The 16405-nt window shown below is 34.4% G+C and overlaps 2 protein-coding genes across 3 annotated transcripts in view; both read right to left on the bottom strand.

Annotated features, from left to right (window-relative positions):
* Window positions 1–16405, bottom strand: part of LOC128028997 (gamma-secretase subunit PEN-2) — a 70430-nt gene that overhangs the window by 27064 nt on the left and 26961 nt on the right. The window lies entirely within an intron of this gene.
* Window positions 1533–4987, bottom strand: LOC128028836 (uncharacterized). The gene is made up of 5 exons (XM_052616166.1): window positions 4849–4987; window positions 3388–4419; window positions 3228–3293; window positions 2975–3149; window positions 1533–1698 (listed from the first exon to the last, which is right to left on the bottom strand). The coding sequence occupies exons 1-5, from the start codon at window positions 4985–4987 to the stop codon at window positions 1533–1535; spliced, it is 1578 nt and encodes a 525-aa protein (XP_052472126.1).

Raw genomic sequence — 16405 nt, 5'->3', positions numbered from 1 at the left:
ATATTTAGTACACTGTTAGACTTTTCAATGGTTTTTTACAGTAACTTACTGGCAACAGTGTTGCCAGTAAGTTACTGTATTTGAGATTTACAGTAAAAGAACCGCATTTCAGTTTTACAGTAACTACATGTTACTGTAATCATGTTTTACAGTACCATTACTGTAAAAAGACCTTAGTTAACAGTACATTAATCCTAATCAATCATTAATTAATCATTAATTCTTACTTACTTAAAATTACACTTTTACTAATTTTTATCCTATACAAGTCCTGACATTTAGTCCAAAAAGACACAATCATTATGAAACATGAAATTCTTTATTTAAAACATTGCAAATACTTAAACTTGAAAATGTAAATGTGAGAAAGTTCACTTTAAAACATTCTCAATTCATATCTTATTTTCAGAAAATAATTTAAAATAAAAAAAAGAGCATAAATTTACATGTATAAAAGCAATTAGAGTGCATTCAATGGAAAAAACTGAAAATAGTTTTTAAAAAAGTATCTGGACTCTGCATATAGAACTGTATATTAACTAAGAACACAAACACTGAAAAACAGTCATTAAAGATACAATGCTGGGACAGTGCAACATTTTTGTCCTTTGTCTGTAAACTGGATTTAACATTTACATCCATTAACAAAGCAATAAATTAAAGAATTGAAAAAAGAACATATTATTGAACATGCATTAAAGTATTAAATTCATAGGAACTTACATTAGAAATAGGTCACTGAAGAATACTGTAAATTTTGTGTAAAATACTCATGTACATGACTAAAAGCTAAATGTCTAAAGCCAATAAATTCTGAAAGTAGTCAAGTACTCAAGTTTCTCATCTGTACCGATTTTGGAAGTCAATAAACCTGGCACATTTGATGACTTGAAACAACCAGGAATATGCTCCATTACGGCAAGGAATCTGTCAGAAGTCGATCTAGGTAAGAATGACAATGTTTAGTCATAAAATTTGAGTATACACAAACATTTACACAGACGGAATTTAATGAAAAAATCCTAAAAATAAACCCCATTACATTTCATCATGGTTATACAGTATTTTACATTTCATCATGGTTATACAGTATTTTATACACTTGGTTAACACTTTGAGGTACACCTAGCAAAACAAATGCTGTTTAATCCAGTCCTGCAATGCCATCATGAAGATGTGAAAAGAAATGTTTAGTTTTTGTTGAAACTGTTTTAGGGAGGTAGTGATTTAATGCTATGAATATTTTGAAGAATGTACTTTGTAGTGATGCTGAACCTGATTGCATATTCCAGAGAGGTGTTTCTGTTATTTATCTTAACAGAATAAATCATTAAATAGAAAACTGTCAGTACATAATAGTAGCAGCACAAACTACATCCTCCAAAATCATATTACTGAATCACCTCAATACAATTTCATCAAAAACAACATTGTAACCATTATTGCAGGATGAATTAAAAGTAAGCTGCATTAGTATCCTCAAATTGAAAAGTGTCTGTATACAGTAGATGTCCTGTTAAGAAGCATCTCACCTAGTCTGAGTTTTTCCACTCAAACTCCATTAGGTGGCGAAGGAAGGATGACACTCTGTTGTTGATTACTGTTGTCTTCCTCTTCACAACTTCCCCTGTCTTCCGACTCACTCCGGTTTTTGCGGTGCATTTTGTTCCCTCCTCTGGGTTTATCCTCACGAAAAACCTTTAAGCAAGAGAAAATGAATGTAAGAAAAAAAAAACATCAAATTCTTAATTAATATAAATAAAATTTAAAGGAAAATGAACTTTACTAAACAATTGAATTTCAAAAAAATCTTAAAAACAGGCTTAAATATTTTTTGAGTCTGTGTGCTGTATTTCTCAAGCCATGAGCATAAAAAGGCATTTTAGATTTCATATCCCTCAGTGCGTTTGCTTTAAATGTTTTTGGTAACACTTTAGAATAATGGTCCTTCATTAAACGGATAGTTCACCCAAAAAAATTAATTCTGTCATCATTTCATTCATTTTGGGGCACCATTTACTTTCATAATTTTTTTTCCCCTACTATGGAAGTGAATGGTGCTTCAAAACTGTTTTGTTAAATACATTTATCAAGTTTTAGAACAACTTGAGGGCTAGTAAATGATGACTGAATTTTTATTTTTATTGAGTGAACTGCCTTTTCTAGGTAAATGCAGGAAGTAAAGCAGGACAAATGAGTAGTTCTACAGTATCACTACAGCTACTACCAATAACTTGCATGGAAAAAAGAATAACTAATCAGTACGTAATCTTAAATGTAGGACTAAGATATTTTTTATTAGGTAATCAATAATTACTGAATGAGATTGGCCTCATTTAATACTAATACTTATGACAATTTTATGAAATACCTTTTTACTAAATTAATTACTAATCACAACATTAACCTGTGTCTGAGACAAAACCACTGGTCCATATTCAGTGTAAAAAAACAAAGTGATCATGTCTCAGACACAGGTTAATGTTGTGATTATTAATTAATTTAGTAAAAAGGTATTTCATAATTATTAGTATTTAATGAGGTCAATCTCATTAAATAATTATTGATTACCTAATAAAAAATATCTCAGTCCAACTTTACTACTATTTACTGATAAGTAAATATTGTTTCCATATTAGTTATTAATCCTGCATAGTTATGTAAAATGATGGACCATTATTCTAAAGTGTTTTCATAAATTATATTTATCTGCCAAAACAATCCAAAAAATATTGTTTGTCCAGGACTGCTTAAATTCCAGAAGATAATTTTATCTTCTGGAATTTAAGCAGCCCTGGACAAACACAATTTTTTTTTTTATTTTAGCAGAAGAAATATAGTGGTACATGGCTAGTTACAGCTACAAGAAAGTGAAAAACTATATCATTGTGATTTAGTTAAACAGACAACTAAACATGTTAAACTTTGAATTAACAGAACAAAAAAATATGTGTTGAAATGAAGAGGTACTTACCGTTGTATGAGTTCCAGTGTTGCACAGGCAGTCTCCTGGTATTCAATGTTGAAAACGTAGAAGCAGCTGAAGAATACAGATAAGGCATCTGCAAATCCCAGGTGCTCATCCAAAACATAGGCCACCTTGCCCTCAATGCTTACCATCCACTTTGTGGAAGAGAGAAATGTGTTCCCTAAAAAAAAAAATTACAAATGTTTAAAAGGCAAACACCCAATGAGGTACACTAACATTCCTCAAAACATTCTCTTACCAAGCATTATGAGTCTTGGTGTGGCTGGAAGGCTCATGTCTTTCTCGATGGATGCCTTTGTTGTAGCTGTCTTTAAAACACAGAAAGACCTATTATTACTACATGTTTAAAATGCAGCTTAAAAATAACATTTCATGTAATTCACGATACTACTGCCCACTTACATCAGCCAAAATGAAGATGGAATCCTCTTTTTCCAGGAAGTGCTTCATCAAAAGAAGCACTGCTGCTATGCTGGTCCTGCTATGCTGCATGGTCGCTGTGTCACTCTCAATGTCCCGTAGAAGACACTGAATGTCTCTGTTCTGAGTCTGTCTTTGGAAGAAATCTATGATCCTCTTCCCCTTGGCTTGAAGAGCCTGTCCTACTCGATCACAGATATCAATACCCGTCAGAGTTTTGAAATGGGCACAAAGTCCTCTTTTTGTAAAGAGGAAAGGCCACTGTTCTTCAATCTCATTTGTACTAGGGGGAGGGCAGCTGTTTATCATGTGACGTTGATAGATGTATGTCAATCTCATTGAATTGTCAATATCTGGAATGTCCACAACTCTGGGGCCAGCAGACTGAAATATGGTGACCATATTTTTTCTTCGGTCTTCTAAGGAGTCAACCGTCTCTCCTTCTGGGAGACATTTTGGCTGCCAATTTGTGCATCCATAGCTGTCTACTTTGCACCGTACTGTTTTGGTGGTAGTGCTAAGTTCTGTCGTTGTTCTTGTTCTCCGTATTCTATCACTTACATTGTTGCGGTTAACATGCTCAACTCTTGTTTTAAGTTGATTAACAAGAGAATAGTAACCTATCCCCAACTGTTCACCTTCCTCATTTGTGTCTGCAAAGGTCAAAGGATATTTTGACACAATCAGTTTCGCTATCTCTACGCAGGCAGCCCTGTTGGGATTTGGACAGTGTTTCTGCATGGCAGCCACCACAGTTCTCACCATTGCTCGTCTGTCTGGAGGGTTAGCCCTGTGCCCTCTTAATAGTGCCTGTGAGAGTGAAGCAGGCATTTTGTCCCAAGGAATCTCGAACTGGCTGACCCATGAGTTCTGTGTGTTTGTAAAAGATAATCCATTAGAGTGGGGTTGTGTACGTGGAGGTGTAAATTGGGAATGTCCATCTGTCGGCTTTGGGTCCAAGAATGAAAAAGGCACTGTTGTCTGTCTAGTGTCAGCTTTAAAATTCAGTTCTAGTAGAGAAGAAATACATTAATTGATATTTACAAGTGCATTTTATTTACAGTATTTACATTTTAAAGATAACAGAATTTTTTTTATTAGTGATTCTTAAATCTGCTTTAGAAGATTATATATAACTAACAATTGGTTTCCCCTATCTCTTCTGTCATTTAGATATTAAGTTTATCCAGCAGTTTAACCCAGTGTTTCTCAACTCCATACCTGGGATCCCACATCGCAGAATTTTTTAGATTAGTCCAACTAATAAAAACACCTGATTCAGCTCATCTGCATCTTAGCATGCTGAACTGGGAGACATCTAAAACATGCTGGGAGGTGGATCCCCAGGACTGGAGTTTAGTGTCTCAAGCTTTATCTAGAAAGATGACACATACAATATCTTTAATATTTTACATTGCTTTCTATGTGCTTTTCCTCACCTCTTTGTTTAAAAGCTTGGAGGACTTTACGACACTGTATTGGTGTTAAATGGTCCTGTAAGTCATCCCTTTCTATAAAGGCAAGGTCTTCTTTATTTGTGACTCCAACTGCTGATGTCAGGTGTTCGATGAGACCCATCAACCTCTCATTGTCCAATTCAGGTAGCACTCTTGAAATTTCCTGAATGCATTCAGCATCCATACCTAGAATGAAGAACACACTGAGTGATGCAAGCAAACAGTATGGAGGTCCAAGATGTTGTACACTGGCAGTGGATAATAATCTTGCAACCTATCTGCATTAATATATGCATATTCATTTTCTGACTTCCATATGTGATAGATTCCAAGATCAACTAACAGTAATGATTTATGTACCAAAACAACAAAGTGCACCTGTTTCTCATCAGTAAGTATGAGGGATATTCTCCCAAAGACCAAGTGGTCACCAGTGTGCTTTAAAACAACAACAAGACCTTTGGTGTACTTGGTCCCTTTGTAAATCACTGATGAAACCTCACAGGTTTTGTGTTTATCAATATCAACAGTCTTCAACAGCATCTGTATATCCCCATTGTATGTCTGTTCATCGATTTCATTTGCTTCACCAGCAACCTGAATGGAAGGTGGGAATAACTGACCACAACTTAGATATGACTGAAGAAGCTGGTGTCTTTCTGCCAGTGTCTTACTTAAGTGTAAAAAATTGTGAAGCTTTCTGGCACACTCCTTGAAATAGGAGTGTTTGCTTTCAAACCTTAGTGTCCACAAGCGTATCAGTGGCCCAAATTTAAGGATTAGGTCAGGATAATGCAACAAATAGTGATGCTTTGGTTTGAGAGGGTGGTCAGGGAAAATGCTGTTCCGTAAATATACATATTCCTCGAGCAAAACTTTTAGATATGCGACCTCATTCTGGTGAATTTTTGGAGCACAGATGAATTCAGCTATTTCCTTTAGCTTAAGGCACAGCTGCCAAACCTCACTTTCCATGGGGTTTTTGATCCATTTACCAATATAAACTGGTAATAATCGTAAAAGACACCAATTCTGTGTGGCTGAACCACTGAGCTTTTTAGCATTTTCCTTAATCTCACATGGTTTGTTGTGTGAGTCACTACCCAAAAGTTTTGTCTGTGAGATGGCCCGATTTATCTGGTCATAGGTGAGATGTTTTTCAGAATTTACCAAATGTTCAATATAGAGGGCCAAATCATTTGCTACTACTCCCTCAAAAACGTCATGTCCAAGACATGGAGGAAGACCGCTACAGACATGAAAAGACTTGAGTGAGTTGAAACAGGAATTAAATTTGATTCCATCTATTAAATCATGGTCAGAGGTCAGTTTTTGTACACTGTCGTTATAATTTGTAGCTGTTCGTGGAGGGCCAAATGCCAGTGGCGATTTGGCAAATGTCTCTCTGTTAATCAAACAGTACCTACAAAAGTTTTTGCTACTGCTGAAATTTTCTGTGAATCCACCAACAGAGTGGGAACCGAGATTATCGCCACATATAGCAATCACTGATGCCTTAAGGTATCTCCCATCTTCCAGTTGAAAGCCTGAATCCTCCAAGTCTTTTAGGTCAGCAATAAGACGGGAAAATATCTTGTCCTGACCAAAAAATTTAAAATCCTGCTCCCTGCATAGCAAAACAAGTTGTGCTGGGTCAACAGTGGATCGATTATGTGGTAATATTTCCCCAAGTGTCATGTACATGGCCATGATTTTGTGTTTCTTTTTTCCAGAGCCTAGGGGGTTTGTCACCTCAAATGCATCCAAGTACAGTATAACTGATACAGATGATGCTTCTTGTAAAATGGCATTTTGCTTGAAGTTTTTGCCATCATTAACATCAGTTAAAACCATATCACTGTGCACATGAAGTTTAGAAAATGCATACTGGTCTTTCACAGTGGACTGCTTAAACAAGGTAGCAAGTGTATCCTTTACAGGAACATATTGACAAAAGCGTTCCTTACCACTGGTATCTGTTCCTAGATATATCTGAGCAGGTGCAACATAATCAAAATTTTCTTTGAAATATGTTTTCCTGGTTTTGTCTGATCTCAAGACACCTTCGTTGCAAATAGTTAAAAGATCCTCTTGTTCAATTTCCTTAATTATTTCCTGCATTTCTTCCTTTGTTATGTTTAGCCCTGTCAGTTTCTCTTCTACTTTTTTAAGCACTTGCTTCATTCCACTGCTATGGACCTCCTGAAATTCCTCAACAATACACTGTACTGTTGTGGCTGGCAAAAGCAGTTTGGACTGTAGTTTTAAATAAAACAATGCCAGATTCTTTAGAAAGGTCACAGGGTTCAAATCTGGGTTTGTTTCATGACTATCAAGCAAGGGATTAACAGTCTCATCATGGATTTGGATGTCTTGGACTTGGACATCAGTATCTTGTTGTGCTTGTGGCTCTGCTACAAATGACTGCTTGTGTTTCCTAGATATGTGTGTAGCAAAGGATGACCTCACTCTAAAATATTTTGAGCATCCCTGAAAAGGACAAGTGACTTTTTTGCCATTCCGTATGTGTAATCTCAAATGAATGCACAGCAAGTTAACATTATCGGCCACATAATCACATCCTTGAATACTGCATTTGCAGTTACCACTATACTGATACATGCCTTGTCTCTGTGACACAGTGACAGCGGGTGGATGGTTTCTGTGCATGTGGGACTTTAATGCAGAAAACGTCCTGAAATTATTACTAGGACAATGTTTTATGCCACATGAAAACCTGTTGTTAGCCAAGTTTCTATGACTTTTTACATGGGCATAGAAGGTTTTCAAACTGTCAGTGTGGTGGCTACAAACTTTACAGCTAAACATATTGCTATAAGTCTTGTCACTGGAAATTCGGATGCAGAACTATCATATCAATGTATCAATTTTGGACTTTACTGGATCTCTCTCCTGTTTCTGAAAGTACATATAATCCCCCAACCCCGGTTTTTTTTTTTTTTTTCTGTACCTTGCTTTATGGCTGGTCTTTATTATTTTTCTGAAAAATCTGAACAAAGTGTCTCCACACAGTTCCTAAGTTCAGCTCCTGAGCTCCTCCCTCTGGCAAAACCAACGATGCAGGTTCCTTATCTAAAATGTAAAATAAATCATGTCAATACAAATTTAATTTTTTTTTAAGGGGGAAAAGACAGAGAATATCACATTAGCTAACTTCATGTTAAAGCAATGTAAATTTTGGTTTAATTTGGTCATTCAGTAAACGCACACAAATCACAAACGCTCCCTCTTCAGACAAAATTTGCGACTCCACTGCTAGTTTCTAATCTAAACCGTAATATAAATACTGTCGATCCAAATGTCGAAAATGAAAAAGAGAAAAAAACTACATGGTGTCTATAAATGAAATGTAAAAACGACGTTATTTTCGCAGTGGTCAACGTTAACCTAGACTAGGCCTAATTCGTCTTAATGTAAGATTAACTTTGCTCGATAAAAAATGAATAAAAAAAAATAATAATAATAATCTTGCTTTTAATCGTAATTCAATACACTCAGTCTTTTTTTTCTTTTATAAAACGTTAGGTTTACCTCAGTTTTTAGCCCCAATGCTGACCAGAAAACGTTAACAGTCCCCAGAACCGTGATCTCTGGCGTCGAGCAAAACTTGCGACTGCACTCACTGCTAGTTCCTAATATAATTCCTAAAGCATCCTGTCGAACCAAATGTCAAAAATGAGAAAAAGATAAAAAAAATAAATAAAGCCGTTTAAATGGAGAAAAAAAACCACGATGCTATTACCCAACTAAGTTAGAGGCCAACGTTATTTACTAACTTCGTCTTAATGTAACGTTAAGCTTAACTATAGTCGATAAATAAATAAAAAAACACTTTATTTATGATTTGAGAGCAGTGTTTGATTTTGAACACGGTAAAATTGTTTTGAGGCGAAAGTTACATTTTGCAAGAGGAATCAGAGGTTTTGTAAATAGTGCTTGAAGATGAGGTTTTGTTGTCACTGTTTTCAGAAAATGGAGCAAGGTTTCAGAAATTTGATTTTAGCAATTGAGACTGTAATAGTAATAATATAGGCCTTATAATAACCACAATCAAATATTATGTTTACAATATTTCTTATTTAAATTCAAGTGAGCACTATAAGTGTTTGTCTTTATATCATTCAAAGACCTTGGGTGCATAAATTGCTCGTTTTGTTAATTATGAAAATAACATTCCATTCCATTTTTTCATTATCATGTACTTCGTAGATAGACGGTCCCTGGCTGGCCTAAGCGCTAGGGCGCTGCTGCTTAAGACTTTATTTGTTGCAACAAATCGTGGAGAATTAAAACAATTAAACTACGGTGTGTGTTCAGTTCGACGTTCTATTGCTTTTCAGATAATCAATTTTTATACAATTACACTCATCCACTAAGAATTTATTGATTTTTTTCTCGGCTGAATATATGTCTAACATCCAACGTCGAACGTCGAACCAACTTTATATCGGTCCTTCCACCGTGGCGGAGACTGTGATATCGAGGGAGGGGCTTTGTGTTATGACGACAACTTCTCATTCTCAATAGTCGTGGTCTGTTAGCAGTTGAGCTTTAGCCACTTTGCTAGCGTTAGCCACCCTTGTCAAAAAATCCTATTGGAATTTCACTTTGTCCTATTGGATCCTACTGGATTCTTAAAATCCTATTGGACATTCTGATTGATTTTAATGGAATTTCACTTTGTCCTATTGGATCCTAATGGATTCTTAAAATCCTATTGGACATTCTGATTGATTTTAATGGAATTTCACTTTGTCCTATTGGATCTTACTGGATTCTTAGAATCCTATTGGACATTCTGATTCATTTTAATGGAATTTCACTTTGTCCTGTAGGATTTTATTTGATGTTTAGAATCTTATTGGATATTGTGTTTAATTTAATGGGATTTAATTTTTTCATGTGATCTTCTATTGATTTGTATTGGACATTGTGATTTTCAAATGGAAATTCACTTTGTCCTGTAGGATCTTCTTTGATTCTGTTAATTACTTTTTAAGAGTAACTTAACTTTTTTAGAGTAGCACTGTGTATGTGTGTGTGTGTGTGTGTGTGTGTATTTGTAACCCATAAAAATGCAGCCTACATATACACAAATATATATATATATATATATATATATATATATATATATATATATATATATATATATATATATATATATATATATATATATATATATATCAAAATACAGTAAGGAAAATATTTTAATTGATATAATATCCGAATAAGTTAAAATGTATTACATGTGACTAAGAATTCATAAAAACACAAACATCTATAATGGTATTGTCGTGACGCTTCCCCTTTAAGAAATCCGAACGTAGGAGTGCGCGTGACACTGTAGCGTGCATAATTTGAACGGTAACGGTCAGGTGAGGAAGCTGAGACATCGAGTGATTAACGTTGTTAAACTTGTTAAAAATGTATTGAAAGACTCTAAAAAGGAAGAAATAATGATACTTATCTGAGCTGCATCCCAAACGAACCATTTTGGGTGAAGTAATTATATCTGTTGCTGAGTTGTTGATCTAGTTACTGTATCTGCTGTTTGCCATTAACTTTAGATAGCAAAAGCTAATTTAACAACTGATATTAATGAAATAATAATGTATGCCATTTATAATAAAATGTAATTGTATAAAACACTGAAGTAGCGAGTACAAAATGCCTGTTCTGCCAACATTTTTAGCGTTTTGAATTGTGCTTTACGGTTTTGTGTACGCTTTATTTGTATTGATGGATTAATATGTTCTGTTGTGCAGGTTAGGTTCTATGTTCCAGTTAAAAAGTTTGACATGATACAGTTCTCCCGTGATATTTGTGTGTACATGAAGACACGCATGACAAGAGAATAGATGGCGTCTTCCGTTATTACTGTCAATCGAAGCAATGAGTCCAGAAAAATTTAGCAGATCTACCGGCGTAATATTTAACACTCGCGTTTTTCATTTCTGAAATGGTAAATGTGGATGTTTGGTCCTGTTAGATTAACAAAGATTTTCTTCAAATTGTGAATAGATTTTGTAGAGAAGCTGAGAAAAGTGCTCTCCCCTTAAGGCACAGTACGACTCGAAATGACTGAGCTGGCTTATCTAAAACCAGGAAGTAATCGTGCATGTGTTCATTTGACAGAGCATTAGTGATTGCTTTGGAATATATTTGATACAATATTTTTCAGTTTTTTTTCTCTGTTTTTACATTACACACAAATAGTACTGTATTAAATGAAATGAACAGTTTAAGTTCCCTTTGAGGTGTATTATACTGAGTTACAATATCATATTCTACATATTGTTTGATGTTTTATTGTTCTGTGTTGTGATGTGATTGTATTTGCTATTATTATTATTGTTACAGTAAAGTGTTATTTTTATATTCAACTTCTGGTCTCCTGTATACACTTTATATGTTCCTCCTCACTCTAGATATGTTCCTCCCTTTGGGTCTAGAAATGGTTTAGTGTATATTTACATTGGAAGCACAAGTGCTACATATTGTGTGTGTGTGTGTGTGATCAATCCATTATCAGTCCCTTAGAAATTTTTGCACTAATGCTGTATTGCTGCACAAATCACCTCTTATGTTTTTTACAATGTTACTGAAGGTCGTGCAACGTACAATGAATAATGTCTACATCAGGGTGAGTTTAGGCAAACTGCAAGTACTATTTGTTCATAAAACAAATACAATGGAAAAGTGTACCTTTAGAATAAAAAAAAAATCCCATATAAACAGTCACCCAACTGGATCCCATTAAAATCCTATAGGAATGATCCTACAGGATATTTATGTCTTGTCCTACAAGACTATTCCTATCAGAATCCTATAGGAACGGTTCCAAAATATGATAGAAAATCCAATTAGAATCCTGTACAGTTTTCTTATTGGAATCCTTTAGGATTTTTTGACAAGGGCATCTCGTTCACGTTGCAGAAACAAGAAAAAGAAAACCCGAGTAAAGGTAGTCAGCTTCAAAAAATAGAGCACCGTGGGGCTGAGATGTTATTCATGCAGTTCTTACTTGAAGTTGTTGGGATTTTTTCTGTCGGAGATTAAATTTTTAGGACGATTTCAAGACTTTAATAACGGAGCCTGCAAAAACGCAACCGCTCACTCCGCCATCATAACTCCTCCCACAATCCTCCTTACATTTGTGCATATTAAATAGCAATGAAGACTTTATTATCTTAATACTGGCATACACTGACTCTAAATTAGAATTATGTCTGTGTAGGCAGATTCTTGCAGAAGAGTTGCGAGGAAGAATATCACCCACAGAAATGTGTTAGAACCACTGATCTATAATATAGAACTGGATTGCTCATGACGTCATTAAAGTGAAGCCGCCGTGCCGCCATATTGGTAATCCCTAGTGTGCGAAAAAGTTCCATTGAATTAATAGGAATTTGTATGATTTTAATGAGAAAACATCATCTAACAAGTCAGTGTTTATAAATATTAAGTATCACTGTACATTATTACAATGCTAACACCCTAGGCATGTAAACGGTTATTTTTTAAATGTCGGGAATTTCCCCTACTTATTAAAAAGCTACGTTCATTACAGTAGTGAGCATCATGAACATGATAAACATCAGACGGACACGACCTCAACACATATAACAAACTACAAAGTGTTCGTTCTGAAATCTGAATTTATTCAGAGAAATAACTGACTATATACAGTACAGATTTAAGAAATAAATACAAAGCTTTATTTCCCAGATAGTAAATTATTATTTTTTTATTTCATTATAGAGAAATATTAACAACATAATTGTATAATTCTTTGTAATATGTTAAAATCCATTTCTGATACGTTCTTTTAATAATTCCTGAATAACTTTGTTCATAAAGAAATAAGCCATTTTTGTGTTTGATCAGTTACCTGTGTCATCACCCTTGTCAAAAAATCCTAAAGGATTCCAATAAGAAAACTGTACATGATTCTAATTGGATTTTCTATCATATTTTGGAACCGTTCCTACAGGATTCTGATAGGAATAGTCTTGTAGGACAAGACATAAATATCCTGTAGGATCATCCTATAGGATTTTAATGGGATCCAGTTGGGTGACTGTTTATATGGGATTTTTTTTTATTATAAAGGTACACTTTTCCATTGTATTTGTTTTATGGACAAATAGTACTTGCAGTTTGCCTAAACTCACCCTGATGTAGACATTGTTAATTGTACGTTGCACGACCTTCAGTAACATTGTAAAAAACATAAGAGGTTATTTGTGCAGCAATACAGCATTAGTGCAAAAATTTCTAAGGGACTGATAATGGATTGATCACACACACACACACACACACACAATATGTAGCACTTGTGCTTCCAATGTAAATTATTTACACTAAACCAGTTCTAGACCCAAAGGGAGGAACATATCTAGAGTGAGGAGGAACATATAAAGTGTATACAGGAGACCAGAAGTTGAATATAAAAATAACACTTTACTGTAATAATTATAATAATAATAATAGCAAATACAATCACATCACAACACAGAACAATAAAACACCAAACAATATGTAGAATATGATATTGTAACTCAGTATAATACACCTCAAAGGGAACTTAAACTGTTCATTTCATGTAATAAAGTACTATTTGTGTGTAATGTAAAAACAGAGAAAAAAAAACTGAAAAATATTGTATCAAATATATTCCAAAGCAATCATTAATGCTCTGTCAAATGAACATATGCACGATTACTTCCTGGTTTTAGATAAGCCAGCTCAGTCATTAGTCGTACTGTGCTTTAAGGGGAGAGCACTTTTCTCAGCTTCTCTACAAAATCTATTCACAATTTGAAGAAAATCTTTGTTAATCTAAGAGGACCAAACGTCCACATTTACAATTTCAGAAATGACAAACGCTAGTGTTAAATATTACGCCGGTAAATCTGCTAAATTTTTCTGGACTCATTGCTTAGATTCACAGTAATAACGGAAGACGCCATCTATTCGCCATCTATTCTCGTCATGCGTCATTCTCCATTCTCCATAGATTCACAGGAGAACTGTATCATGTCAAACTTTTTAACTGGAACATAAAACCTAACCTGCACAACAGAACATATTAATACATCAATACAAATAAAGCACTGCACAAAACCGTAAAGCACAATTCAAAACGCTCAAAATGGTGGCAGAACAGGCATTTTTGGCTATTTCAGTGTTTTATACAATTACATTTTATCATAAATGGCATACATTAATATTTCATTAATATCAGTCGTTAAATCAGTCGTAACTAGATAAACAACTCAGCAACAGATATAATTACTTCACCCAAAATGGTTCGTTTGGGATGCAGCTCAGATAAGTATCATTATTTCTTACTTTTTAGAGTCTTTCAATACATTTTTAACAAGTTTAACAACGTTAATCACTCGATTTCTCAGCTTCCTCATCTGACCGTTAGGGCCGTTTCCTAGTCAGCGCGAGAAACGCGAGCAAGCGACGCGCTCCCTTTCATTTGGAAGACCAAAAGGGTCAAATTCACGTGAATTTTAACTCGTCAACAACACGTTAAATACGTGTATTTCACGCGTTAAATATGTGTTGTTTGCGTGTTAAAAATCAGCGCGTATTTAACGTGTATTTAACGTGTATTTCACTTGTTAAATACACATGAAGTACACGTGAAGTACGCGTTAAAAATCAGTTTGAACGGGTCAATGTCATTGGCTGCTGAGGACTTGGGTCAAACCAATTCTGTGAGCTTAGAGGGGTGTACCATTCACAGACAGGCAACCATCATTTAACATGTTATAGATCAACTTATTCCGCCTTATTATTTTGTCTTTTTTTGTATAGACTATAGAAATAATATAATTTAATTGCAGTTTTATGAAATATTTATTTTTTAATAAATATTAATTAACATTTTGTGGTGATAGTATAATGTTTATAAAAGTTACAGTATTTTGTAATGAAACAGGACTTTTTGTTTAGCTTTTGACTCGCCAAAATATACTATTTAAATACTGTTGCTTTCTGAGTGCCATACACAAAAATACCAACTCATAACTCCACGAATATAGCAAGGAGAGTCAAAAGTTATAGTCTGATTCTACTGTGACGATCCAAGGGGCTGTAGTATTTTATTTTGTCCAGCAGGTGTCTCGAGGTAACACTTTTTGTGTCTTTAGGTTAAGTGCTGTGATGCAGGTGTGGAAAATTTATTGTGATTAACCATGCTGCCTATAAGATGCTGGCTTTCTTACCCTCTGGAGGGAAGGAGATTGGGGCTTGGTCTTTGCTGGTCTTGCTGTTTGGTGGTCAGGCGGACTTTCTCACGCTATCAGTCCAAGGCTTGATGTTGTGTTTTTGTATCTTTATTTTTTTTTTAATGTTTTACCTCAATGTGGTTATGGCTGTTTTCTGATTAAAACACATATTTGTGCAAATTTGATTATGTTGTATGGACTCTCTATTCATGTTGTTACTCCTTGATCCAAGGGGTTGTAACACTACGTTCTGTCAAATGTTTAATAGAGCTCTCCAACTGATTCATGGGTTTAGGTATTTTTTTACATATGAAAGATCGTAATGGATTGTTTTGATTTTGGACTCATTTCAATCTTGAGAATCGGCTGTAAATAATGATATGCCATTTTCACAATCAGAGCATGTTTCATGAAGTTATAAAGGTAAAACCATGAGAATATTGTAGCATGTGTGCATTTGGAGTTTTTTTCTTGTTTTGTTATCATTCGATGATGGATATCTTCAAATCTAAATGATAGATTATTGTATAATTGGGCTCATTTTAATCGAGAGAATTTTAAATTTTCCAATATTATTAAAATAACTAAATTACTAGTAACTACTTACTGCTCAACTCTGACTTTCAGTAAATAAAAATATATATTTGCACATTCTCCTGCTGAGAAATAACTGACAAAAATGTAAGAAAAAATATAGTGTTCAAGATAAATTATTTATATCCATCATATTTGATATTCAATATCTCAGGACATACATAAGTTTAGTTAAAGTACTGGTTTCAAATGTTTTGTGATAGTCTAAGACTTAAGTTAGCATCGAGCATTAACATTTGTGTGGGGGAAATAGTTACAATGGAGGTAAGCAATCAATTCAGGTTTAAGATTACAAACCATTGAAATCAATATCGGTCTTTAGAAAACAATCATCTTAGGAATCAACAGCTTTTATTGTGCTTACATTTACAGCTATCGCCAAGCAGGTGGCACTTATTGAAACCTCTTTTTTGTTCTGCGATGCACTCATCAGACAATCAGTTATTAGGGACACAGGTGATGTGTTTCTTACAAGTCCACTTTTTGTTTTTTAAATCGCTGTCCATATAAACAATATTGACTTGTAGCCTAAAAGATTAACTAACAATCTGGTCAACATAATGTATTTGAAGTACATTTCTACAAGAAAGGTAAATTACTGAAAAAGTTTTGGTGCTTAAAGTGTTTCACTGAGGTGAAATTTAAACCTAAAACATCTCAAGATATATGAAATAAAAAGA

This window comes from Carassius gibelio, chromosome A15 (assembly GCF_023724105.1).
Source record: "Carassius gibelio isolate Cgi1373 ecotype wild population from Czech Republic chromosome A15, carGib1.2-hapl.c, whole genome shotgun sequence".
NCBI lineage: Eukaryota > Metazoa > Chordata > Actinopteri > Cypriniformes > Cyprinidae > Carassius > Carassius gibelio.
This window is presented reverse-complemented; position numbering and strand designations above follow the sequence as displayed.

Excerpts from the sequence above, each read along its gene's own strand:
- LOC128028836 (XM_052616166.1), bottom strand. The coding sequence starts at position 4,987 with ATGGGTCTCATCGAACACCTGACATCAGCAGTTGGAGTCACAAATAAA. Across the intron at positions 4,420-4,848 it reads CCAAGCTTTTAAACAAAGAG|AACTGAATTTTAAAGCTGAC; the intron begins GTGAGGAAAAGC and ends CTTCTCTACTAG. Across the intron at positions 3,294-3,387 it reads CTTCATTTTGGCTGATGTAA|CTACAACAAAGGCATCCATC; the intron begins GTGGGCAGTAGT and ends TTTTAAAGACAG.